Source organism: Vanellus vanellus (assembly GCF_965231255.1).
Source record: "Vanellus vanellus genome assembly, chromosome: 2".
Classification (NCBI taxonomy): Eukaryota; Metazoa; Chordata; class Aves; order Charadriiformes; family Charadriidae; genus Vanellus; species Vanellus vanellus.
The window spans coordinates 169,880,048-169,905,029 of record NC_138906.1 but is presented as its reverse complement, the minus strand read 5'-3'; the positions used below and the strand labels follow the sequence as shown (position 1 = coordinate 169,905,029).

At 51.5% G+C, this 24,982-nt stretch overlaps 1 protein-coding gene across 1 annotated transcript in view; it reads right to left on the bottom strand.

Annotated features, from left to right (window-relative positions):
* Window positions 1–4,853: 4,853 nt before the first annotated feature.
* Window positions 4,854–24,982, bottom strand: part of ARHGAP39 (Rho GTPase activating protein 39) — a 174,886-nt gene continuing 154,757 nt past the window's right edge. The window contains exons 5-11 of the mRNA XM_082498861.1: window positions 19,101–19,662; window positions 14,728–14,820; window positions 9,379–9,452; window positions 6,483–6,682; window positions 5,953–6,044; window positions 5,681–5,850; window positions 4,854–5,472 (exon numbers count right to left, since the gene is read on the bottom strand). Coding sequence (XP_082354987.1) covers window positions 5,278–5,472; window positions 5,681–5,850; window positions 5,953–6,044; window positions 6,483–6,682; window positions 9,379–9,452; window positions 14,728–14,820; window positions 19,101–19,662 — 1,386 coding nt within the window. The 3' untranslated portion in view covers window positions 4,854–5,277. The remainder of the gene's footprint in view (window positions 5,473–5,680; window positions 5,851–5,952; window positions 6,045–6,482; window positions 6,683–9,378; window positions 9,453–14,727; window positions 14,821–19,100; window positions 19,663–24,982) is intronic.

Sequence of the window (24,982 nt, the reverse complement as noted above, 5' to 3'; positions counted from 1 at the left end):
GGAGGGAAGAGGAAAAAACCCGAAAAAAAAAAAAAAAAAAAAAAGGAAAAAATATTAATAAAAATAATAAAGAGAAAATAAAAATAATAAAGAAAAAAAAGAATAAAGAAAGAATGAAATGGAAATTGGGGACGTGGGGACACCCCTCCCCCCACTGCCACCCCCACCCCCCCCCCCGCTGTCCCCTGTCCCCCCCCCCCCCGCCCCCCCCCCCCCCCCCCCCCCCCGCGCCTGGCAGTGAGCAGAGCTGGGAGGTAGTGCTGGGGACACCCCCCCTCCCCCCCACTTTGGGGACATCCCCCCCCCCTCCCCCACCTTGGGGACACCCCCACTTTGGGGACACCCCCACCCTGAGGACATCCCCCCTGGGGACACCACAACTTGGGCCCACCCCCCCCTCTCCGGGGACACCCCCACTTTGGGGACACCCCCCTGGGGACACCCCCACCTTGGGGACACCCCCCCGGGGACACGTCCACCATGAGGACATCCCCCATGGGGACACCACACCTTGGGGGGGCCCCACCATGAGGACATCCCCCATGGGGACACCTCCACCTCGAGGAACCCCCCATGGGGACACCCCCACCTTGGAGACACCCCCACCATGAGGACATCCCCCCTGGGGACACCCCCACCTTGGGGACACCCCCCATGGTGACACCCCCACCTTGGGGACACCCCCATGGGGACACCTCCACCTTGGAGACACCCTCACCTTGGGGACACCCCCCTGGGGACACCCCCCACCCTGAGGACATCCCCCATGGGGACACCACACCTTGGGGGGGCCCCACCATGAGGACATCCCCCCTGGGGACACCCCCACCTTGGGGACACCCCCACCTTGGGGACACCCCCATGGGGACACCTCCACCTTGAGGACATCCCCCCTGGGGACACCACACCTTGGGGACACCCCCCATGGGGACACCCCCCTGGGGACACCTCCACCTTGGAGACACCCTCACCTTGGGGACACCCCCATGGGGACACCTCCACCTTGAGGACATCCCCCATGGGGACACCACACCTTGGGGGGGCCCCACCATGAGGACATCCCCCCTGGGGACACCCCCACCTTGGGGACACCCCCACCATGAGGACATCCCCCCTGGGGACACCCCCACCTTGGGGACACCCCCATGGGGACACCTCCACCTTGGGGACACCCCCATGGGGACACCTCCACCTTGAGGACAACCCCCATGGGGACACCTCCACCTTGAGGACATCCTCCATGGGGACACCCCCACCTTGGGGACACCCCACCTTGAGGACATCCCCCCTGGGGACACCACACCTTGGGGACAACCCCCATGGGGACACCCCCACCTTGAGGACACCACCCATGGGGACACCTCCACCTTGGAGACACCCTCACCTTGGGGACACCCCCATGGGGACACCCCCACCTTGAGGACCTCCCCCCTGGGGACACCAAACCTTGGGGACACCCCCCATGGGGACACCCCCACCTTGAGGACACGCCCCCTTGGGGACACCCATGGAGACCACCCCCCCCTCATCTTGGGGACACCACACCTTGGGGACAACCCTCCCTCCCTCCTCCCCCCCCCCCCCCCAAAATAGCATCTGCCGTGAAAATTGGGGATTTCTAATTAATAACTCTCTTTATAGATCTATATACTCTGATGGGTGCCCCTCCCCCCTCCCCCCCAGTGGGTGCCCCCCCACCCCACCCCACCCCACCCAGTGGGTGCCCCTCAGGTGTCCCCCGCGGTCCCGCTTCACCCCGGGGGGAGCCGAAGGCACTTGGGGGGGGGGAGGGGGAGGGATGGACGGACGGACGGACGGGACGGTGGGGGCACCTCCTGCTGCCGGGGGGACCCTTTGGCTCCGGTGGGGTGGGGTGGGAGGAGATGGGGTGGGGATGTCCAGTGGTGGGGCTGAGGGTGCCAAGGTGGGTCCAGGAGGAGCAGGAGGTGAGGGGTGCTAAGGGGGGGGTGCAGGAGAACCAGGAGGAGATGATGACCAAGGTGGGTCCAGGAGAACCAGGGTGATGATGGGCACCAAGATGGATCCAGGAGAACCAGAAGGAGATGATGGGCACCAAGATGGGCGCAGGAGAACCAGGGTGATGACGGGCACCAAGGTGGGTCCTGGAGAACCAGGGTGATGATGGGCACCAAGGTGGGTCCTGGAGAACCAGGAGGAAATGATGGGCACCAAGATGGATCCAGGAGAACCAGGAGGAGATGATGGGCACCAAGATGGGCGCAGGAGAACCAGGGTGATGACGGGCACCAAGGTGGGTCCTGGAGAACTAGGGTGATGATGGGCACCAAGATGGGTCCTGGAGAACCAGGAGGAGATGATGGGCACCAAGATGGGCGCAGGAGAACCAGGGTGATGACGGGCACCAAGGTGGGTCCTGGAGAACTAGGGTGATGATGGGCACCAAGATGGATCCAGGAGAACCAGGAGGAAATGATGGGCACCAAGATCGGCGCAGGAGAACCAGGGTGATGACGGGCACCAAGGTGGGTCCTGGAGAACCAGGGTGATGATGTGCACCAAGATGGATCCAGGAGAACCAGGAGGAAATGATGGGCACCAGGATGGGCGCAGGAGAACCAGGGTGATGACGGGCACCAAGGTGGGTCCTGGAGAACTAGGGTGATGATGGGCACCAAGATGGATCCAGGAGAACCAGGAGGAAATGATGGGCACCAAGATGGGCGCAGGAGAACCAGGGTGATGATAGGCACCAAGGTGGGTCCTGGAGAACCAGGAGGAAATGATGGGCACCAAGATGGGTGCAGGAGAACCAGGGTGATGATGGGCTCCAAAGTGGGTGCAGGAGAACTGGAGTGATGACGGGCACCAAGATGGGTCCTGGAGAACTAGGGTGATGATGGGCACCGAAATGGATCCAGGAGAACCAGGAGGAAATGATGGGCACCAGGAGGGGCGCAGGAGAACCAGGGTGATGACAGGCACCAAGATAGGTCCTGAAGAACCAGGAGGAGATGATGGGCACCAGGATGGGCGCAGGAGAACCAGGGTGATGATGGGCACCAGGGTGGGTGCAGGAGAACCAGGGTGATGATAGGCACCAAGGAGGGTCCTGGAGAACCAGGAGGAAATGATGGGCACTAAGATGGGTGCAGAAGAACCAGGGTGATGACGGGCACCAAGGTGGGTCCTGGAGAACTAGGGTGATGATGGGCACCAAGGTGGGTGCAGGAGAACCAGGAGGAAATTATGGGCACCAAGATGGGCGCAGAAGAACCAGGGTGATGACGGGCACCAAGGTGGGTCCTGGAGAACTAGGGTGATGATGGGCACCAAGGTGGGTGCAGGAGAACCAGGAGGAAATGATGGGCACCAAGATGGGCGCAGGAGAACCAGGGTGATGATGGGCACCAAGGTGGGTCCAGGAGAACCAGGGTGATGAAGGGCACCAGGATGGGTCCAGGAGAACCAGGAGGAGATGATGGGCACCAAGGTGGGTGCAGGAGAACTGGAGTGATGAAGGGCACCAAGATGCATCCAGGAGAACCAGGAGGAAATGATGGGCATCAAGATGGGTGCAGGAGAACCAGGGTGATGATGCGCACCAAGATGGGTCCAGGAGAACCGGGGTGATGACGGGTACCAAGATGGGTCCAGGAGAACCAGGGTGATGATGGGCACCAAGATGGGTGCAGGAGAACCAGGAGGAGATGATGGGCACCAAGATGGGTGCAGGAGAACCAGGGTGATGATGGGCACCAAGATGGGTCCAGCAGGAGCAGGAGGAGATGGTGGGTGCCAAAATGAATCGGGAAGAATCAGGAGACCACAGGCACCGAAATGGGTCCAGCAGAAGCAGGAGGAGATGATTGGCACCAAGATGGGTGCAGGAGGAGCAGGAGATGATGGCTGCCAAAGTTGGTCCAGCAGGAGGACATGACAGGTGCCAAGATGTGTTCACCAGAGATTATGGGCACCAAGATGGGTTGGCCAGGAGCAGGAGAAGATGATGGGCATCAAGGTGGGGGCAGGAGAACCAGGAAGAGATGCTGGGTGCCAAGATGTGTCCATCAGGGCCAAGCAGAGATGACGGGTACCAAGATGGGTTGGGAAAGACCGGGAGAATATGACAGCCACCAAGATGGGTCCAGGAGAAGCAGGAGATGATGGGTGCCAAGATGAGTCCAGCAGGACCAGAAGGACATGACAGATGCCAAGATGAGTTGGACAGAACCAGGAGGTGATGATGGGCACTAAGATGGGTCCAGGAAGACCAGGAAGAGATGATGGGTGCCATGATGAGTCCAGCAGGGGTCAGGCAGAGATGACCGGTGTCAGGATGGGTCTTTCAAGGTCAGGAGCAGATGATGGGTCCTGCGATGGGTCCAGCAGGGCCAAGTAGGCACGATGGGTGCCGAGACAGGTCCTTTGGGGCCCAGTGGTGCCAACGCGTGGTGAGATGGCTCCGGTGTCCTGCCGGGGACGGGCACCGTGACGTGCGTGGGCAGCGACCTGCCTGCCCAGTTCCTCCAGCACCTCAGGGTGGGCAACTGGCCGCAATGAGCCACCAGGGACACGGCAGCTCCCAAAGGGACCCCCCAGCGCCCGCCCACCCACCCACCCCTGGGTGCCCCCAGGTCCACCTCGAGGTGCACCCTGGTTGTGCCCGCGCTCTCCTTCCCTGCTCTCTCCTGGCAGCGGGACACTTGTCATTCTTGTCCCCGACGTGCCACGTTCTCCAGGTCCTCGACGCCTCCTCAGCTTGACGCTGGTGGCTTCTCCCAGCGCCCGAGGTGCTCCCTGCCCCACGGCTGCCCCACAGCTCTGCTCTCAGCCAGAGACCCAACCCCAACGGAGATGTGGTGGGACCCGTTTGACTTCTCCCATCCCCGCCCAGCGTTCCCCCGTCCCCCACGCCAGGTCCCCTCTTCCACCCACGGCCACGCAGGACACCCGGAGCTGGAAACACCACCCGTCCCCGGGGCGAGTCGGGATGTTCCTCGCCTGCTCCGCGGGTGCCACCATCCCTGGGGACCTCCCAAGGTGGCCGATCCCTCCGGCCGGTGAAGAGGTGGGCAGTGAGATGGCCGGAGGGTTGGGATGGAGCACAGGTGAACGGTCCCGTGTCCCACCATAGGACGGGCAGGTGGAGACGGCGACGGGTGGGGTGCTGCGGTGTTGGGGGGGACACGAGCCACCCAGCACCCTTCTTCTGCGGGGTCCAGCTTGTGGTCCTCAGCCGAGCGGGGTCGGAGGGGAGGAAGGGTCACGGTCGGGAGGGGGACTCGGTGGCGGCTGCTATAGGACGCCCTCCATGAAGCTGGTGTCGAGGTGCTGGATGAGCACCCGGATGAAGGACATCTCCTTGCGGGTGTTCTCGAAGATGATCCGCGGGTCGTCCGACTGGCAGCGCAGGCAGTTGGGGGCCATCACCATGGCCAGGTTATTGACGTCCATCTTGGTGACGGCCACGTTGGCCGGCTGCACGAACACCTGGAGGCGAGAGGAGGAAGGTGGCGTTGACGGGGTGGTGGGAGAGGGATGGGGGGCACCACGCGGACCTCCCAGTTCTTGGACGAGATGGAGGTGCACCACATGGGTAACCCCACATCAACTCGAGGAACCCAAAGCCACCTCAAGAGAGCCAACCAGGCTGGGAGGTGGCCCCGGGAGGGACACAGGGGGGAGGTCCCCTCCGTACCTGTAGGAAGCGGATGAGGTAGCACAGCACCATTTTGTTGATCCTGGGCAGAGAGTGGACGACGGCGATGGCCGCCTCGGGGTTCTCGTAGTGGGTGATGCACTGCTCGTAAAACTCGTGGGGGATCAGCGGTTCCTCCAGCTCCCGGTACCAGAGCTTCAGCAGAGAGGCTGGGGAAGGTGGTGGTGGTGGTGGGGAGAAGATGGGGAGATGTGAGACTTGATGGATGGAGGACCTGATTCTGCACCCTACACAGCGCCCCGGGGGCTTACCGGGAACGTGGGGGTCCTCCAAGCCGGTGGGGATCTTCCACTGGTCCACCTGCAGCTTGAGCGCGTTGACCTCATCGATGTCACCGGGGACTCTACATGGGGAAGTGATGTCGGTCCCCAAGCAAGAGATGGGGACCCACCTGCCTAACACCCCCCTGGGCTTTGGGGGTCCTCCTGGGTGCATGTGGGGCTCAAGGAGAGCCAAGAGGGGACATCAGCTGGGGCTGGAGCCATTTTGGGACCTGGTTGCTGCCCCATAGGGACATGGCATGGAGCTGCGTGCAGACCCCAAGACCCCAACGCGACGCTGGTGGGCATCAGAGAACGGGCATGACCCCACCATGGAGAAATCCCCATGGCCTTGGAGCAAGGAGAAGTTGGGGAGCTGCTCTCTGCCCCACGGGAGGAGAAAGGCACCCAATGGGGACACGGGGAAGAGGACAGCTGCCACATAACAAGGTGACCTCCATGAGAAGGTCCGGGCTGCCACCATCCCAGGGGGGTCTCCCCACAGCCGTAGGTGGGTCTACCTGAAGATGCCCTCGGTCTGGTCCCCGTTGAGCGCCAGGACCTCCTCGGAGAGGCGGGTCTGCACCCAGGGCAGCTGCCGGTCGGGGTACCGCTCCTTCTGCATGTTGATGATGTCCTGCAGCGAGCTGCCGAACATGGAAGGGTTGAAGACGGCGTTCTTGGCGTGGCGAATCTCCTCGATGTTTGGCTTCTTCAGGCCCTGGGAGATACAAGAGAGACCACCGGCCCAGTCAGGAGCTGCGACCGGTGGGCCCCGCAGCCAAGATGGGCATTTAGGGGTCCTCCTCAATGCCAGCAACCTATGGCCGAGCTCCAGGGCTGGTTGTGACGCGTCCAGAGCCCAAACCCCTCGTGTGATGGGGACAGCGGATGGAGCCATGGAGGAACTCCAGCCAACCTGGCCAAGATCTCCAGTGGTGACGGGTGCCAGAAGCTCAGCGCCAAAATGCAGTGGGTGGGCAGGTGCCTCCACCCACCATCGTGATTCAAAAGCGAATCCAGCCCTGGGGACTCTCTCCAGGGGGCTTGGTAGGTCCTCCACGCTCTGCCATGGGGCCATGGCCACTCTGGAGCATCTACACCAATAAGCCATGTAGGGAGGAGGACAAGCCATGGCTCTGGGATGCTTCCGGAGAGCAGAGCACCAGCGCCATGGTTGGTCTATCTTCTGGAGAGCAGAGCACCAGCACCATGGCTGGATTATCTTCTGGAGAGCAGAGCACCAGCACCATGGCTGGATTATCTTCTGGAGAGCAGAGCACCAGCGCCATGGCTGGATTAACTTCTGGAGAGCAGAGCACCAGCACCATGGCTGGTCTACCTTCTGGAGAGCACAGCACCAGCACCATGGCTGGTCTACCTTCTGGAGAGCAGAGCACCAGCACCATGGCTGGATTAACTTCTGGAGAGCAGAGCACCAGCACCATTGCTGGTCTACCTTCTGGAGAGCAGAGCACCAGCACCATGGCTGGTCTACCTTCTGGAGAGCAGAGCACCAGCACCATGGCTGGATTAACTTCTGGAGAGCAGAACACCAGCACCATGGCTGGATTATCTTCTGGAGAGCAGAGCACCAGCACCATGGCTAGTCTACCTTCTGGAGAGCAGAGCACCAGCACCATGGCTGGATTATCTTCTGGAGAGCAGAGCACCAGCACCATGGTTGGCTTTTCTGTTTCTGCTTGAAGTGGTGGCACCAGCACCAGCTCCTGCGTGGTGTGGGGCCAAGGGAAACCTTTGGGTTCCCTCTCCATCTGGGCTGGTGGTTCGGTCACAGGAGGACACCGCTGTTCTTCCCACCACGCAGATGTCCATGGTCACGGCGGGATGCAGAAAGGATGGATCCAGCAGATGTGTGCATGGTGGGATGCAGAAGAGATGGATGCAGCAGACGTGTGCGGTGGGGTGGAGAAGAGGAGATGGATGGAGCGGACATGTGCATGATGGGATGCAGAAGAGGAGATGGATGGAGCAGACACACGGTGGGGGAACGCAGAAGAGAGGGACACAGCAGACAGACATGGTGGATGCAGAAGAGGAGCTGGATGCAGTGGACATGTGCATGGTGGGATGTGGAAGAGGAGATGGAGGCAGCGGACGTGTTTGTGGTGGGAAGTAGAAGGGATGGACACTGGATGTGTGTGTGGTGGGATGCGGAAGAGGAGACGGATGGAGCAGATGTGCACGTGGTGGGATGGAGAAGGATGCAGTGGATGCAGATGGTGAATGCAGAAGAGGAGATGGCTGCAGTGGACATGTGCATGGTGGGATGGAGAAGAGATGGACGCAGCAGATGTGTGCATGGTGGGATGCAGAAGAGGTGGACGCAATGGACGTGCATGGTGGCATGTGGAAGAGGAGATGGAGGCAGCGGATGGCGGTGGATGTGTGTGTGGTGGGATGGAGAAGAGGAGATGGCTGCAGTGGACATGTGCATGGTGGGATGGAGAAGAGATGGACGCAGCAGATGTGTGCATGGTGGGATGGAGAAGAGGAGATGGAAGGAGCAGATGTGTGTGTAGTAGGATGGAGAAAAGATGGACACAGTGGACACTGGTGGGATGCAGAAGAGGAGACGGACGCAGTGGACACGTGCACGGTGGATGCAGAAGAGGTGGACACAGTAGACATGCACGGTGGGCTGCAGAAGAGGTGGGCGCAGTGGACATGTGCACGGTGTCATGTGGAAGAAGAGATGGAGGCAGCGGATGGCGGTGGATGGTTGTGTGGTGGGATGCGGAAGAGGAGACGGATGGAGCAGATGTGCGCGTGGTGGGATGGAGAAGGATGCAGTGGATGCAGATGGTGAATGCAGAAGAGGAGATGGCTGCAGTGGACATGTGCATGGTGGGACGGAGAAGAGATGGACGAAGCAGATGTTTGCACGGTGGGATGGAGAAGAGGAGCTGGATGCAGTGGACATGTGCATGGTGGGATGGAGAAAAGGAGATGGAGGAAGTGGAAGTGTTTGTGGTGGGACGTAGAAGGGATGTACACAGTGGTTGCGTGAGTGGTGGGATGTGGAAGAGGAGATGGATGTGGTGGACATGTGCACAGTGGATGCAGAAGAGGAGATGGCTGCACAAAACGAGGAGGGGGAAACTGAGGCAGCCGTGGTGGTGGTGGGACCGTGAAGAGCAGCCCAGGACCTGGTGGACTCCAGAAGGTCCCCAGAAGGTCCTCAGAAGGGATGCAGTGATGGGCAAACCACGCTGGAGATGCCCACGAGTCATCCTCACCACGAGTCCGGCACAAGCTGCCACGTTGTTCCCAGCGTTCTCCAGCTTCATCCCTCCTCCTCCTCCTCCAGACCCCATCCCCAAAGCTCCGCAACCCCTTCGGTGGTCCCGGGGCCCACCACCGCTGCCCTCCCCACGCCCAACGGTTGGACCGTACCTTCTTGGCTCCCGTCAGAGCTGCCTTCTGCAGCTTGTTGTAGCAGTACTTGGCGTAAGTGCTAATGGCCACCCCTGCAAGAGAAGACAGAGAGGGAGGGGGGTGGTGGTCAGCTCTAGGTCATGGCGGGGGGAGGGGGGCATGTCTGTCCCCTGCCAGGTTGGGGTGAAGCTCATCCCAGCTCCAGGAGGGTGTCAGGGTCCACCACCACGGGTTGAGGAGGACGAGGTGCGTGGTGTCCCCCCCTCACCCCGAGACAGCAGTCACCCCACCTTGCAGGAGGTGTCCCCATAACTCAACCTGCTCCCCAAGAGCTTCAGACCTTGGAGAAGCCACATCCTTGTACCCACCTAACGTGGAGCCTTGGAGCCCCCTCGGCTCCATCCTCCGGCTCTTGGGGTTGATGTTTCACCCCGCAACCATGGCTTCCACCATCACCCCCTCTACACCATCCCTCCTCTCCTCCTGAGGCCACCACCTCCACTCTCATCCCTCTCCGCACCATCCATCCTCTCCTCCTGATGTGCTTCAACAAGGAGATGGCGCCCTCAACCCTTGGAGCATCCCCGAGCCGCCAACGGGCTCATCCCAAGGGAGATGCTCCACCATCCCGCAGCCAAGAACTCCGGAAACTTGGTGGTGCCTTCTGGACCACCCCGGAACGTGCTGGCAGCCCCATAAATTCTTCCGAGAGCCTAAAAATAGGCAAATTGAACCAAAAAATCCATCATCTGGGACCTTCTCTCCTTTGGTAGCTTTGAAACCATGATGTCAGCACCGGTCTTGCCATCGGCGCGGATTTTGCGCCACCGGAGCTGCAAGTCCTGGAGCATCCCGAACCCATCATGCTGGTGAGAATGACCCAGGAGCTAAAAATGTGCTTTTTCTATTTAATATTGGTGCAAAACAGGGGGAAAAAGGGTTCCTGGAGAAGAGGTGGTGGCCTCTGTCCTGACCCCTCAACGGGCCTTTTTTGGTTAAAAACCAAACTTGGGGAATTGGGATCATCTACTTCTCCTTCCATCCCTGATGTCTTCAACAGGTTTCCCCGATGTTTTTTTGGTGCAGTAAACGCTGTCGGGGGGGCGGTGGGGTGGGGAGGGGGGGGGAAGGGGCTGATGGATGCATGGAAGAATCTGAAGCCACCTCAAAAGAGAAGGCTCAGGGGATGTCCAGGACCAGGTGACCCCCAAATCTGGTGCCCATCCTTTTCCACGTGCTGGATTCATCGAATCATAGAAGGGTTTGGGTTGGAAGGGACCTTTGAAGACCATCTAGTCCAACCCCCTGCCGTGAGCAGGGACATCTTCGACTAGACCAGGTTGCTCACAGCCCTGTCCATGGCATCACAGAAGGGTTTGGGTTGGAAGGGACCTTTGAAGACCATCTAGACCCTCCTCAGCATCAGCAGCAACATCTTCAACTAGACCAGGTTGCTTCTTTGGATGCAGCCCAAGAGATGATTGGGTTCCTGGGCTGTAGGCACCCCTGGCTGGCTGGTGTCCCATTTGTCACCCACCGGTGTCCCCAAGTTCTCTACTCTCCACCCCTTCATCCCCAACTTCTATGGATACTGGGAGTTGTCCCCACCCAGGTGCAGGACCTTGCCCATGGCCTGGTGGAACCTCACGAGGTTCACACAGGCCCCACTTCTCCAGGTCCCTCAGGTGGGTCAACCCCACCGACTCAGCCCAGAGCCCATCTCCAAATTTGCTGAGGGTGCACTCGATGCCACCGTCTACGTCGTTGATGAAGATATTAAGCGGCGACCTTAATGAATGGATGCTGTGAAAGCCATTTCTGGGGGTGCTTCCAACCCCCACCCCCCAGCTCCATGGTCCCAGCCCCACCAGGTTGAGGCTCCAGGTGGAGGTCCCTCATCATGACCGGCAACCTCTTGGTTGCATCCGGGATGCCGAACCTTCACCGGAGAGTTCCCGGCAAACCCCCTCTCCCAAAAAACCCAGAGGGATGTTGGGAAATGGGGCTCCGCCCCCCAGGACCCACCGGTGACGGCCGCGAGGACGCCGGTGGTCACCTCGGGGTCACCCATCCATCCACCACCGAGAAGAGCTCTCGGCACCTTCCAAGCGGCTCCGCTTCCTTAAATCCCGCCCTTCCTCCCCCTCCCCCCCTCTTGTGAACGACCGTTGAATGTATATACTTATCGTTAATATATTTATATAAAATGTTATGTATTTGGAGGTACCGCTATCTGTAACGCCGTATGTTTACGATTCTGCGCTTGAGGTTCTACGACTGATATTCGTCTGTGCCATTATATATAACAGCCAACGCGTACGTTACTCATGTAATATTCTATAATCTTGTATTTATAGGAGATATGATATAGAATGGCATATATTATTATAGATAATGTTATACGTATCTATCTATAGCGCGCATTATGTATAATATTATATACATACATTATTTATATAATATTCTACGATACTATGGTTACAGAAAATATTATATAGAATGGCATATATCTTACCATGTATATAATGTTATACATATTTATCCATGTAGAGTATTATATATAATATTCTATATGTACGTTATCTATATAATATTCTATAACGTTACATTTATAGAGGACATTATATAGAATGGTGTCTATAATTATATATCATGTCAGATGTGGTTATCTATAGCATTATATATAATATTCTACACGTACATTATCTATATAATATTCTATAACGTTACGTTTATAGAAAATATTATATAGAACGGTGTCTATAATTGTATATAATGTCAGATGTGGTTACCTATAGCATTATATATAATATTCTACACGTACGTTATCTATAGAATATTCTATAATGTTACATTTATAGAAAATATTATATAGAACGGTGTCTATAATTGTATATAATGTCAGATGTGGTTGTCTATAGCATTATATATAATATTCTACGCGTACGTTATCTATATAATGTTCCGTAACGTTACATTTATAGAGAACATTATATAGAACGGTGTCTGTAGCTGTATATAATGTCAGATGTGGTTATCTATAGCATTATATATAATATTCTACACATATATTATCTATATAATATTCTATAATGTTACGTTTATAGAAAATATTATACAGAACGGTGTCTATAATTGTATATAATGTCAGATGTGGTTGTCTATAGCATTATATATAATATTCTACACCTACGTTATCTATATAATATTCTATAATGTTACATTTATAGAAAACATTATATAGAATGGTATCTATAATTATATATAATGTCAGATGTGGTTATCTATAGCATGATATATCATATTCTACACGTACGTTATCTATATAATATTCTACACGTATGTTATCTATATAATATTCCATAACGTTACATTTATAGAAAATTTTATATAGAACGGTGTCTATAATTATATATAATGTCAGATGTGGTTACCTATAGCATTATATATAATATTCTATACATACGTTATCTATATAATATTCTATAACGTTACATTTATAGAGAACATTATATAGAACGGTGTCTATAGTTATATATCATGTCAGATGTGGTTGTCTATAGCATTATATATAATATTCTACACATATATTATCTATATAATATTCTATAATGTTACGTTTATAGAAAATATTATACAGAACGGTGTCTATAATTGTATATAATGTCAGATGTGGTTGCCTATAGCATTATATATAATATTCTGCACGTACGTTATCTATATAATATTCCATAACGTTACATTTATAGAAAATATTATATAGAACGGTGTCTATAATTGTATATCATGTCAGATGTGGTTGTCTATAGCATTATATATAATATTCTACGCGTACGTTATCTATATAATATTCCGTAACGTTACATTTATAGAGAACATTATATAGAACGGTGTCTGTAGCTGTATATAATGTCAGATGTGGTTATCTATAGCATTATATATAATATTCTACACATATATTATCTATATAATATTCTATAATGTTACGTTTATAGAAAATATTATATAGAATGGTGTCTATAATTGTATATAATGTCAGATGTGGTTACCTATAGCATTATATATAATATTCTACATGTACGTTATCTATATAATATTCTACACGTACGTTATCTATATAATATTCTATAATGTTACATTTATAGAAAATATTATATAGAATGGTGTCTATAATCATATATCATGTCAGATGTGGTTGTCTATAGCATTATATATAATATTCTATGCGTACGTTATCTATATCATATTCTACACGTACGTTATCTATATAATATTCTATAATGTTACATTTATAGAAAACATTATATAGAATGGTATCTATAATTATATATAATGTCAGATGTGGTTATCTATAGCATGATATATCATATTCTACACGTACGTTATCTATATAATATTCTACACGTATGTTATCTATATAATATTCCATAACGTTACATTTATAGAAAATATTATATAGAACGGTGTCTATAATTATATATAATGTCAGATGTGGTTACCTATAGCATTATATATAATATTCTATACATACGTTATCTATATAATATTCTATAACGTTACATTTATAGAGAACATTATATAGAACGGTGTCTGTAGCTATATATAATGTCAGATGTGGTTATCTATAGCATTATATATAATATTCTACACGTATGTTATCTATATAATATTCTATAACGTTACGTTTATAGAAAATATTATACAGAACGGTGTCTATAATTGTATATCATGTCAGATGTGGTTACCTATAGCATTATATATAATATTCTACACGTATGTTATCTATATAATATTCTACACGTACATTATCTATATAATATTCCGTAACGTTACATTTATAGAGAACATTATATAGAACGGTGTCTATAGCTATATATAATGTCAGATGTGGTTATGCATAACACATCCTCTTTATATAGACTAAAATATATATATATAAGGCCTGGAGTATACCTTCGGTTTATATGCGTACGAAGGGCCCTTCGACGTCCTCCTCCGATGTCGCCCCCCTCCCCCCTCCCCCCCCCGCCGCTCTCATCACATATTTCCCCCCTTCTCTCCCAGTCTATGACCTTCCACCTCCGACCCGAAACCTCTCCGGGATCCCCGAGGCGGCACACACCGCCCCACCGCGCCGCGCACAGCCCCGACCCCCCTCCGGCGGCTTTCCATAGGCTCCGCGCAGCCTCTTCGCGCCCCCCCCTCCCTCCTCCTCCTCCTCCTCCTCCCCCCACCCCTCCCCCGGCGAGCGCAGCAGCAGAGCGGGAGTTGGGGAGGTGGGGGTGGGGGTGGGCTACCGGAGGGGGGGGAGGTGGCTACCAGGGCCGAGAGAAAGAAGCCCCAAGCGAGCGGTGACACGGCCCCTACCATCGTGCTCTTCGATATGGGGTTTGGGTTTCTTTCTCAATTTGGATTTCTTCTTATTGGTCCTTTCCAGGATCTCTTTAATGTGCTGTGTCACTGGGGAACAAACAGAGCCGTGAAGACACGGGAACGGGGGTGGGGGTGGGGTGGGGGAGGGGGGGAGGAAGCGAAATCGGGGTGCAAACGGCAACGAAAGGGAAAGACATCAACGCCAATGGAAAGGAGCCGGGGGAAAGAGGGGTGAGGTGGGAAGTAAAAAGAGGAGCTGAAAGGGGGAAGATCAAAATGAAAAGGATAAGGAGAGGGGGAGAAAGGAGAAGCAAACGACCAGGGAAATAAAAAAAAAAAAAAAAAAAAAAAAAAAAGGCAAGAAAAAAAAAAGAGAATGCAGAGGAAGGTGAAAAGAAAAAAGCGAAAAAGGAAACAAAGATGAAGATAAACGCGAAAATAAAATAAAAAAAAAAAACAACGAAAAAGGAAATGAAGATGAACGTGAAAATAAAAAAACGAAAAAGAAAATGAAGATAAAGGTGAAAATAAAAAAGGAAAAAGGAAATGAAGATGAACGTGAAAATAAAAAAAAACAAAAAAGGAAATGAAGATGAACGTGAAAATAAAAAAGGAAAAAGGAAATGAAGACAAAGGCGAAAATAAAAAAGGAAAAAGGAAATAAAGAAGAACGTGAAAATAAAAAAAAATAACGAAAAAGGAAATGAAGATGAACGTGAAAATAAAAAAGGAAAAAGGAAATAAAGATGAACATGAAAATAAAAAAACGAAAAAGAAAATGAAGATAAAGGTGAAAATAAAAAAGGAAAAAGAAAATAAAGAAGAATGTGAAAATAAAAAAACGAAAAAGAAAATGGAGATAAAGGTGAAAATAAAAAAGGAAAAAGAAAATAAAGATGACGATGAAGGTGAAAATAAGAAAGGAAAAAAAGGAAAATAAAGATGAAGATAAACGCGAAAATAAAAAAAAAACGAAAAAGGAAATGAAGATGAACGTGAAAATAAAAAAGGAAAAAGGAAATAAAGAAGAACGTGAAAATAAAAAAAAAATGAAAAAGGAAATGAAGATGAACGTGAAAATAAAAAAGGAAAAAGGAAATAAAGAAGAACGTGAAAATAAAAAAACGAAAAAGAAAATGGAGATAAAGGTGAAAATAAAAAAGGAAAAAGAAAATAAAGATGACGATGAAGGTGAAAATAAGAAAGGAAAAAAAGGAAAATAAAGATGAAGATAAACGCGAAAATAAAAAAAAAATGAAAAGGGAAATGGAGATGAACGTGAAAATAAAAAAGGAAAAAGGAAATAAAGAAGAACGTGAAAAATAAAAAAACGAAAAAGAAAATGAAGATAAAGGTGAAAATAAAAAAGGAAAAAGAAAATGAAGAAGAACGTGAAAATAAAAAAAAACGAAAAAGGAAATGAAGATGAACGTGAAAATAAAAAAGGGAAAAAGAAAATAAAGAAGAATGTGAAAATAAAAAAACGAAAAAGAAAATGGAGATAAAGGTGAAAATAAAAAAGGAAAAAGAAAATAAAGATGACGATGAAGGTGAAAATAAAAAACGAAAAAGAAAATAAAGATGAAGATAAACGCGAAAAGCAAAAGCGAAAAGGAAAATAAAGATGAAGATAAACGCGAAAATAAAAAAAAAAAATGAAAAGGGAAATGGAGATGAACGTGCAAATAAAAAAGGAAAAAGGAAATAAAGAAGAACGTGAAAATAAAAAAAAACGAAAAAGGAAATGAAGATGAAGGTGAAAATAAAAAAGGAAAAAGAAAATAAAGATGACGATAAAGGTGAAAATAGAAAACGAAAAAGAAAATAAAGATGAAGATAAACGCGAAAATAAAAAAAAAACGAAAATAAAATGACGATAAAGGTGAAAATAAAAAACGAGAAAGAAAATAAAGATGAAGATAAACGCGAAAATAAAAAGCGAAAAAGAAAATAAAGATGAAAATAAACGCGAAAAAAAAAAAACGAAAAAGGAAATGAAGATGAACGTGAAAATAAAAAAGGAAAAAGAAAATAAAGAGGAAGATAAACGTGAAAATAAAAGAAGGAAAAAGAAAATGAAGATAAAGATGAAAATAAAAAACGAAAGAGAAAATAAAGATGAAGAGAAACGTGAAAATAAAAAGCTAAAAAGAAAATAAAGATGAAGATAAAAGTGAAAATAAAAAACAAAAAAGAAAATGAAGATAAATGTGAAAATAAAAAACGAAAAAGAAAATAAAGATGAAGATAAACGTGAAAATAAAAAACGAAAAAGAAAATGAAGATGAAAATAGAAAATGAAAAAGAAAGTAAAGATGGAAATAAAAAAGCAAAGAGAAAAAATGAAATGAAATATAAATAAGTGGACATGAAAACGGAAATAGAAATAAATAAAATAGAAATGAAAACGAAAGTAAGGATAAAAAAATAATGAAAGCCATACAATAAAGGCAAAAAAGAAAGAAAAATAAAACAAAAATGAAAATGATGATGAAAACAAAAAATAAGTGAAATGAAAAGTGTAAATAAAACTGAAAATTAAAAGACACGAAAACGAAAAATAAAATGAAAAACTAAAATAAAACTGAAACTAAGACTGAAACTAAAACCAAAAATTGAAATAAAACCAAATCAAATGAAAATGGCGCAAACCAGAAAATAAGATGAAAATTAAAATGAAAATAAAAAATAAAACGAATGAAATGAAAAATAGAAATGAAAACAAAACCGAATAAAATGAAAATGGAATAAAACCGCAAATAAAACGAAAAATGAAAACTAAAATGAAAACTAAAATGAAAACTAAAATGAAAACTAAAATGAAAAATAAAAAAACCTGAAAATAAAGACAAATAAACTGCACACGGAATAAAAGTGAAAATAAAACTAAAAGTGAAACACGGCAATGAAAAATGAGAAGGAAAAATACAATGGATGAAAATGAAAAATAAAACCAGACCCGCAAATAAAGACAAACCCAACGAATATGGAACAAACCCCCCCAAAACGACGTGAGAATTTCAATATGAAAATGGCATAAAAAAACCGAAAACAACACGAGAAATCCCCCGGGGAAAAGCGCAGGTCAGGGATGGGGCCCCCCCGGGGGGGGGGGTGGGGGTGGGGGTGGGGGTGGGGGTGGGGGGGCGGGGCCGAGCGCCGGGACGCTGCTGGGGGGGGGAGGGGTGGGGCGTGGGGGCGGAGAGCGGTGGTTTTCGTCGCCGGCGCGGCAAATCCGGCGTGAGCGCGGTGACGGCCGTGACATGAGCGTGACACCTCTGCTGCGGGCAGGTCCTGCCGCCACCCCGGGAGGGGGGAGGGGAGGGGGGGGGTCTCCCCACCCCAAAACTGGCACCGGCCACCCATCCCGTCCCACCACCCTTAGGAACGTTCACGGGATCTTCTCGACCACCCTACGGCTTTCCCTGTGGACATCTCGGTTGGGTTCATCTCCTCTTCTCCCCAAGGGGGTCAGATCCACCACGGTTCCACGTTGAGGCCGGTGGTGTCCCCCTCCACCCCCACCCCCCCCACCCCGGGGAGCCGAAGGGCACCCGAAACCAACCAGAGCGATTCGAGCTCCATCTCCCAAGGTTGCCTGGCCAACGGTGAAAATCCGGGACCTCCACCTCTGCCTCAACCGTCACCCACTGTGAGATGACACCAACCCGTGGGGTGTGGAGATACCACCCAACCTTCCGGCCGTGATGCTGCGGCTCTGCCCCCCACCAGAGCAGATCCCATCAGCCGCGAGACGGCACCAGCGGTGAAGGACTGGGGATGGCCAAGCTCAAGACTGGAGAGGGGGTCCTACCATTCCCCCCCCATTCGGGGTCAAATAGCCAAAATTTCGATCTGCCATGACCAACCACCACCTCGGGAGCCGGGAATCAAGACGGATCCCTTTCCAGCACAGTATTTTTTTTTTTTTTTTTTTTGATCCAAAGCTACTCGACAAGACAGGAGAAACATCTGGAGATGGAGATGGTGATGATGATGATGGCGCAATCACAGAATCACAGAATGGTTTGGGTTGGAAGGGACCTCTACAGGTGTCCTCCTGGGCCAGGAGAAATCCCGGGGAACTCTTGTTTACGTCCCCCCCCCCCCCCCCCCAGCGGAGGCGACGCTGAGCCCGCAGCAAAGGTGTCAAAGCTCATTTTGTGTTGGCTCTCCGTGCGCCGGGGAGGAAAGGCACCGCCGCGCTCGCTCGTGCACCTCCGGGAGGGGCTGTTGGATGAGTTCCTCACCCACCTTTCAACATGGAGACTCATGAACGCCAAGGGGAAAGGAACGACAGAGTCAGAAATAAATGGGTGTCAACGTCAGTGGGGACCAAAGCCACCGGGCAGCGGTTTCTCTCTTACCTTTAGTGTCATTCACCGGATCCATGTGCCTGTAAATATATCCTTCTAGGTAGGAATGAAATTTGGGAGTGGGTGGGAAAAAGGCCAAACAAATGGCCATGAGCTCCCAGCCCCGGGCCAGGCTCTCGTAACGGAAGTTCTCGGTGGTCTGCCGGCACAGCTGGATGTAGAGCTCGTCTCTCAGACCCTGCATGCTCCAGCCTTTGGTGGCGATCTCCAAGGCCACGTTGAGCTGGTCCGTCTTGGCCCGCCGGTCCCCCATGTACATCTGAATCAGTTTAAATATCTCGCACGCCTCTTTCTTGACGTTGCGGTCGTTGGTCATGATCATGGGTTTCTTGATGGACTCGCTGCTCCAGGCCAGCATGTTGGCGATGGACACCTTCCTGCGGAAGAGCCCTTGGGTGTGCTTGTTGAAGTGCTTGGAGGCCCAGTTCTCAATGTCCGTCTCCGAGGAGGGCTTCCGCAGGTTGAAGGTAGGGAAGACGCAGCTGGCGCTCGGCATCATGTTCCTGGTCTGTCTGCTGCTCTCGAACTGGGCGCAGGCACCGAGATCCTCCGACTAGGAGACAACAGCCAGACAAGTCAATATTACTAACAGCATGGCCGCACCGCCAAACCCACCAACCACCCAATCAACCACCAAACCAACCACCAAACTAACCACCAAACCAACCACCCAACCAACCACCCAGCCAACAACTAAACCAACCAACCAACCAACCAACCAACCAACCAACCAACCAACCAACCAACCAACCACCAAACCAACCAACCACCAAACCAACCACCCAATCAACCACCGAACCATCCAACCAACTAACCACCCAATCAACCACTGAACCAACCACCAAACTAACCAGCAAACCAACCACCCAACCAACCACTAAACCAACCAACCAACCAACCAACCAACCACCAAACCAACCACCCGATCAAGCACCAAACCAACCAATCACCAAACCAACCACCCAATCAACCACCGAACCATCCAACCAACCAACCACCCAATCAACCACTGAACCAACCAACAAACCAACCACCAAACCAACCACCCAACCAACCACTAAACCAACCAACCAACCAACCAACCAACCACCAAACCAACCACCCGATCAACCACCAAACCAACCAGCCACCAAATGAACCAACAAACCAACAAACTAACCAACCAACCAATCAACCCACCCATAAATGCAACAAAATGACCGACCAACCACCAAACCAACCAACATCAACCACCAAACCAACCACCAAACCAACCAACCACCAAACAAACCAGCCACCAAACCAACCACCCAATCAACCACTGAACCAACCAACAAACTAACCAACCACCAAACCAAGCAACCACCAAACCAACCACCCAACCAACCACCCAATCAACCAACCAACCAACTAACCAACCAACCAACCAACCCACCCATAAACCCAACAAACCGACCAACCAATCAACCAACAAACAAACCAACCAATCAATCAACCAACCAACCAACCAACCAACCAACCAACCAACCAACCAACCAACCTACCAACCAACCAACCTACCAACCAACCAACAAACCAACCAACCAATCAACCAACCAACCAACCAACAGACCAACTAACCAACAAACCAACCAACCAACGAATCAACCAACCAACCAACCAACCGCGTCAGCATTAAGAAGTCACCCCACGCTCGCACCAAAAGCTACGTCCTCTCCGAGGAGCCGTTCCTCAATCCCACCGGGGGCAAGCGGAGCCGGCGCGGTGCCAGCGGCCAAGGTGGGTCACGGCAATGATCGGCATCAGGAGGGAGGGGACCGGTGGGGATAAGCAAAGCCACCCAAAAGCCAAGGTGCTGGACTCCCTTAGCGCCTGGCACCCTGGTCACTCAGGCTCTGCTGTCATGGCTGGAAGAAGCCGGTGGCTATTAAGAACGTGGGGGAAGCACAGGGCAAGTGGCTTCGGGCTCCACCAGTCCTTCGGGCACACTGGAGAGGGGACACACTCACCTGTAACCAGCCCTCCGTATAACCTCCTCTCCCCAAAGTCACGTTCAAGCATGGTTCTCCAGCGGCCATGTACCCAGGAGGAGGCTGGTGGCTCCTCCAAGCTGTGAGCAACATGGATGTTGTTTCTTTCCACCCCACGTGTGGAGGGACACATGCTGCCCAGGATCTAACCTTGCTTGGAGAGCAACCAGCGAGGAAGGACCTCTGCAGAGCAAAGGGTACCTCTGTAGACCAGTGTCCTTCTACTACCGGAACTGGAACCAGCACAGCTTACGGACATCACCCCAGGAGATGGAGGGACACCAAAACAGCTGACGCCCAGCACGGAGAAAGGCAAAGAAGGACACTTGTGGTGGACTACTCCCTGGTCCTGCAGCTAGCCAACGTGGCTTCACTGTCTGTCACCTCCCTCTTCTGCAAGGGCAATGTTTGGGCCAGCATCTCCTGGGTTTGGTGGCCCTGGGGATGTGACCCATGGGCAGGCAGAAGGTGAGCCCTTCCCTTGGAAGGGACGGACATGCCATGCCATCCAGAGGTGACGTTGCTGTCCCCACCATGCATGGGGGAACCATCTTGGTGGCCCCGAGCAGGGACTGTGTGCAAGGTGACTGCTGCGGTGCCACGGCCTTGGGGTTGGGCTTTAGATGAGGAACAGAAGAAGAATAGCAGGAGGTAGAACCAAGGTGGAAAGAACCAGGGCCACATGGAGGTGGCAAGTCCAGGAGGGGACAAGGAAGCCACCCAAAGAGCCACCAGAGTTGCTGTAGACGACTGAGCCTCTGCTTCTTCAAACAAGTCAAGTTTCTCGTCTCCTCACTCAACAGCTCATCCCTTCCCAGCGTTGAGGTGTCCTCTTCCATTGACGTCGCTCAGCTCCTGTCCTGCACCACAGTGACGATGGCAGGGACCCAGCCACGGGGTCACGGGTGCTTCACCCCTCAAGGGACCCAGCCTTGCCGTTCCCATGGAGGCCACATCACCCAAAAGGTCCTTCTGTGTCCTCCAACCTGCTGGTCAGCTGAAGGCACGTGGGGCTTTCTGGGTGGAAGGAGATACAACATTTGCTCTCAGGCTTTTCGCTCAGCAGCCACGGCTGCCGTGGCTCTTCCAAAAAAAAAAGGTCCACCAGTTGGGCCACAGCCACGTTGTTCCTCCAGGGCACCCAGAGAGAAGCAACGGACCAGGTGGGCTGCGACATCAGCATGCTCCAGCCAAGTCCACCCCAGCAGACAGCATGGTCAGGCTGGAGAATGACACGGGCAGCAAAAACGTGATGGCTCCTCTGCGGCCAGTGCCACTGCCCGTCCCGTGGGGTGGCCCTTTCTGCTCAAACCCAGAAGCAGACTCAAGCATGCTGTGGGGGAAGGAGGTGCTGGTGGCACGTGGATGAGGCTCGGACGCTCCCCCCAGCGCGGGGCCAACGTGGGGACACAACGTTGGCGAGACTGGGCACGTCCCCATCGCTTGCGCTGCCCTGTCGCATCTCCTGTGCGATTCTCTCCTCTGCCAGGTCTCCGCATCTCCCCACACGTCATCCCCAGCATCATTTTGCTCCCATTTTCTTCTCTGGACAACGTGACAACCCTCCGCACAAAGGTCCCCACCAGGGCCGGCCAACCAACGCTGAATGTTCCTCAGCTGATGGGGGCACAGGAAACCAAATTAAAACCACGGGACCATCTTAGACATGATCATTGAATGGTTTGGGTTGGGAGGAACCTTCAAAGATCATCTAGTCCAAGCCTTCCACCGTGGCCAGGGACATCTTCCACTAGACCAGGTTGCTCTGAGCCCTGTTCAACCTGACCTTGAACACCTCCAGGGATGGGGCCTCCACAGCTTCTCTGGGCAACCTGGGCCACCTTGGCTGGAAATCTGCTCTTCCTGGAATGGGTGTCCGTAGGCTTGAGGACAACATCAGACAGGGTCAACCAGACAGAAACGCCCGGGCAGTGGAGAAGAGTCCCACCACATCCCAAACTTCACATAGAAGGCACAGGGTCACTAACGGTGGCAGCTGTTCCTCCTGGCCAACGTCAGCACCCAAAGCGGATTTGGAGCTCTCCGGTTTTGGGTTTGAACCTCCTGGTGCGGCACCGAGTGTTTGAGGACACTTGCGCACGGGGAAGTTTCTCCTGCTGTCTCCTGATGCAACACCCCACTGGTTTCCCTACGCATTCCCATGGGCAAAAAAAAAAAGCATTTTTTAGATGATTTGCTGTTTCCCAGGTCCACGTCCAGGGTTCCTCTCCTCCTTGCTGACACCAGGCTCCACCTTCCAGGCGGTATTCCAGGTCGGATTGATCTCACCAGAGTAACTATCCCCCCCCCCCATGACGTCATCATCCATTTTTAAAAAGCCGTTATCGCCTTTCCTGGTGTCCTTACATCAACCCTCGATGCATCCGAAAGCAAATCACGTGGTCTTCTTCTGGAAACCCTTGGCTTCACCTCCCAACGGCCCATCTCTGGGCTCCTCTGGCCACCGGGATGCGGGCAGAGTCACCGTCCTTGGCCAGAGCGGGACACTGCAGGTCAGAGGGACAGATATAGGGAGGGGAAAGGACACGAGAGCTGAAAGCCAAAAGCCAGGAGCTGCTGATGGGAAACATCTGATGGGTTGGAAGATGGGTAGAGGGGATGCACCAGCTCCAGAAGGTCCAGGTCAGAGCCCACGGGGGGCTATCAGCAGCAGGAGGGCTACGCCGTCACAAGAATGGTCTTGTGGGAGGTCCTCTGGGATGGGATGGGCAGGAGGGGTCTCCAGGACCTACTGATAGGATGAGGGGGAACCGTTTTACACTGAAAGAGGGGAGATTTAGGTGAGATATTGGGAAGAAATTCTTTCCTGTGAGGGTGGTGAGCCCCTGGCCCAAGTTGCCCAGAGAAGCTGTGGAGGCCCCATCCCTGGAGGTGTTCAAGGCCAGGTTGGACGGGGCTTGGAGAAACCTGGTCTAGTTGAAGATGTCCCCACCCATGGCACGGGGTTGGACTAGATGGACTTTAAGGTCCCTTCCAACTCTAACCATTCTGTGATTCTATGACCAGGACAGCTCAGTCCCAGAGAGGGGACAGGCAGCTCAGAGCCCTGGGAAGCAGATCCTGGAAAGCTGTTGTGCTCGTGGCTGTTTCATTCCAAGGTTTTGAGGGACCAAGCTGGCCAACGACCAACTTCTTGAGGGATCAGTTTGCCGAGGACCAACTTCTTGAGGAACCAGCTTGCCAAGCACCAGCTCCTTTGAGGGACCAGCTTGCCAAGGACCAACTTCTTGAGGAACCAGCTTGCCAAGGACCAGCTCCTTTGAGGGACCAGCTTGCCAAGGACCAACTTCTTGAGGGACCAAGCTTGCCAAGGACCAACTTCTTCAGGAACCAGCTTGCCAAGGACCAGCTCCTTTGAGGGACCAGCTTGCCAAGGACCAACTTCTTGAGGGACCAAGCTTGCCAAGGACCAACTTCCTGAGGAACCAGCTTGCCAAGGTCCAACTTCTTGAGGGACCAGCTTGCCAAGGACCAGCTCCTTTGAGGGACCAGCTTGCCAAGGACCAACTTCTTGAGGGACCAAGCTTGCCAAGGACCAACTTCTTGAGGAACCAGCTTGCCAAGGACCAGCTCCTTTGAGGGACCAGCTTGCCAAGGACCAACTTCTTGAGGAACCACCTTGCCAAGGACCAGCTCCTTTGAGGGACCAGCTTGCCAAGGACCAACTTCTTGAGGAACCAGCTTGCCAAGGACCAGCTCCTTTGAGGGACCAGCTTGCCAAGGACCAACTTCTTGAGGGACCAAGCTTGCCAAGCACCAACTTCTTGAGGAACCAGCTTGCCAAGGACCAGCTCCTTTGAGGGACCAGCTTGCCAAGGACCAGCTCCTTTGAGGGACCAGCTT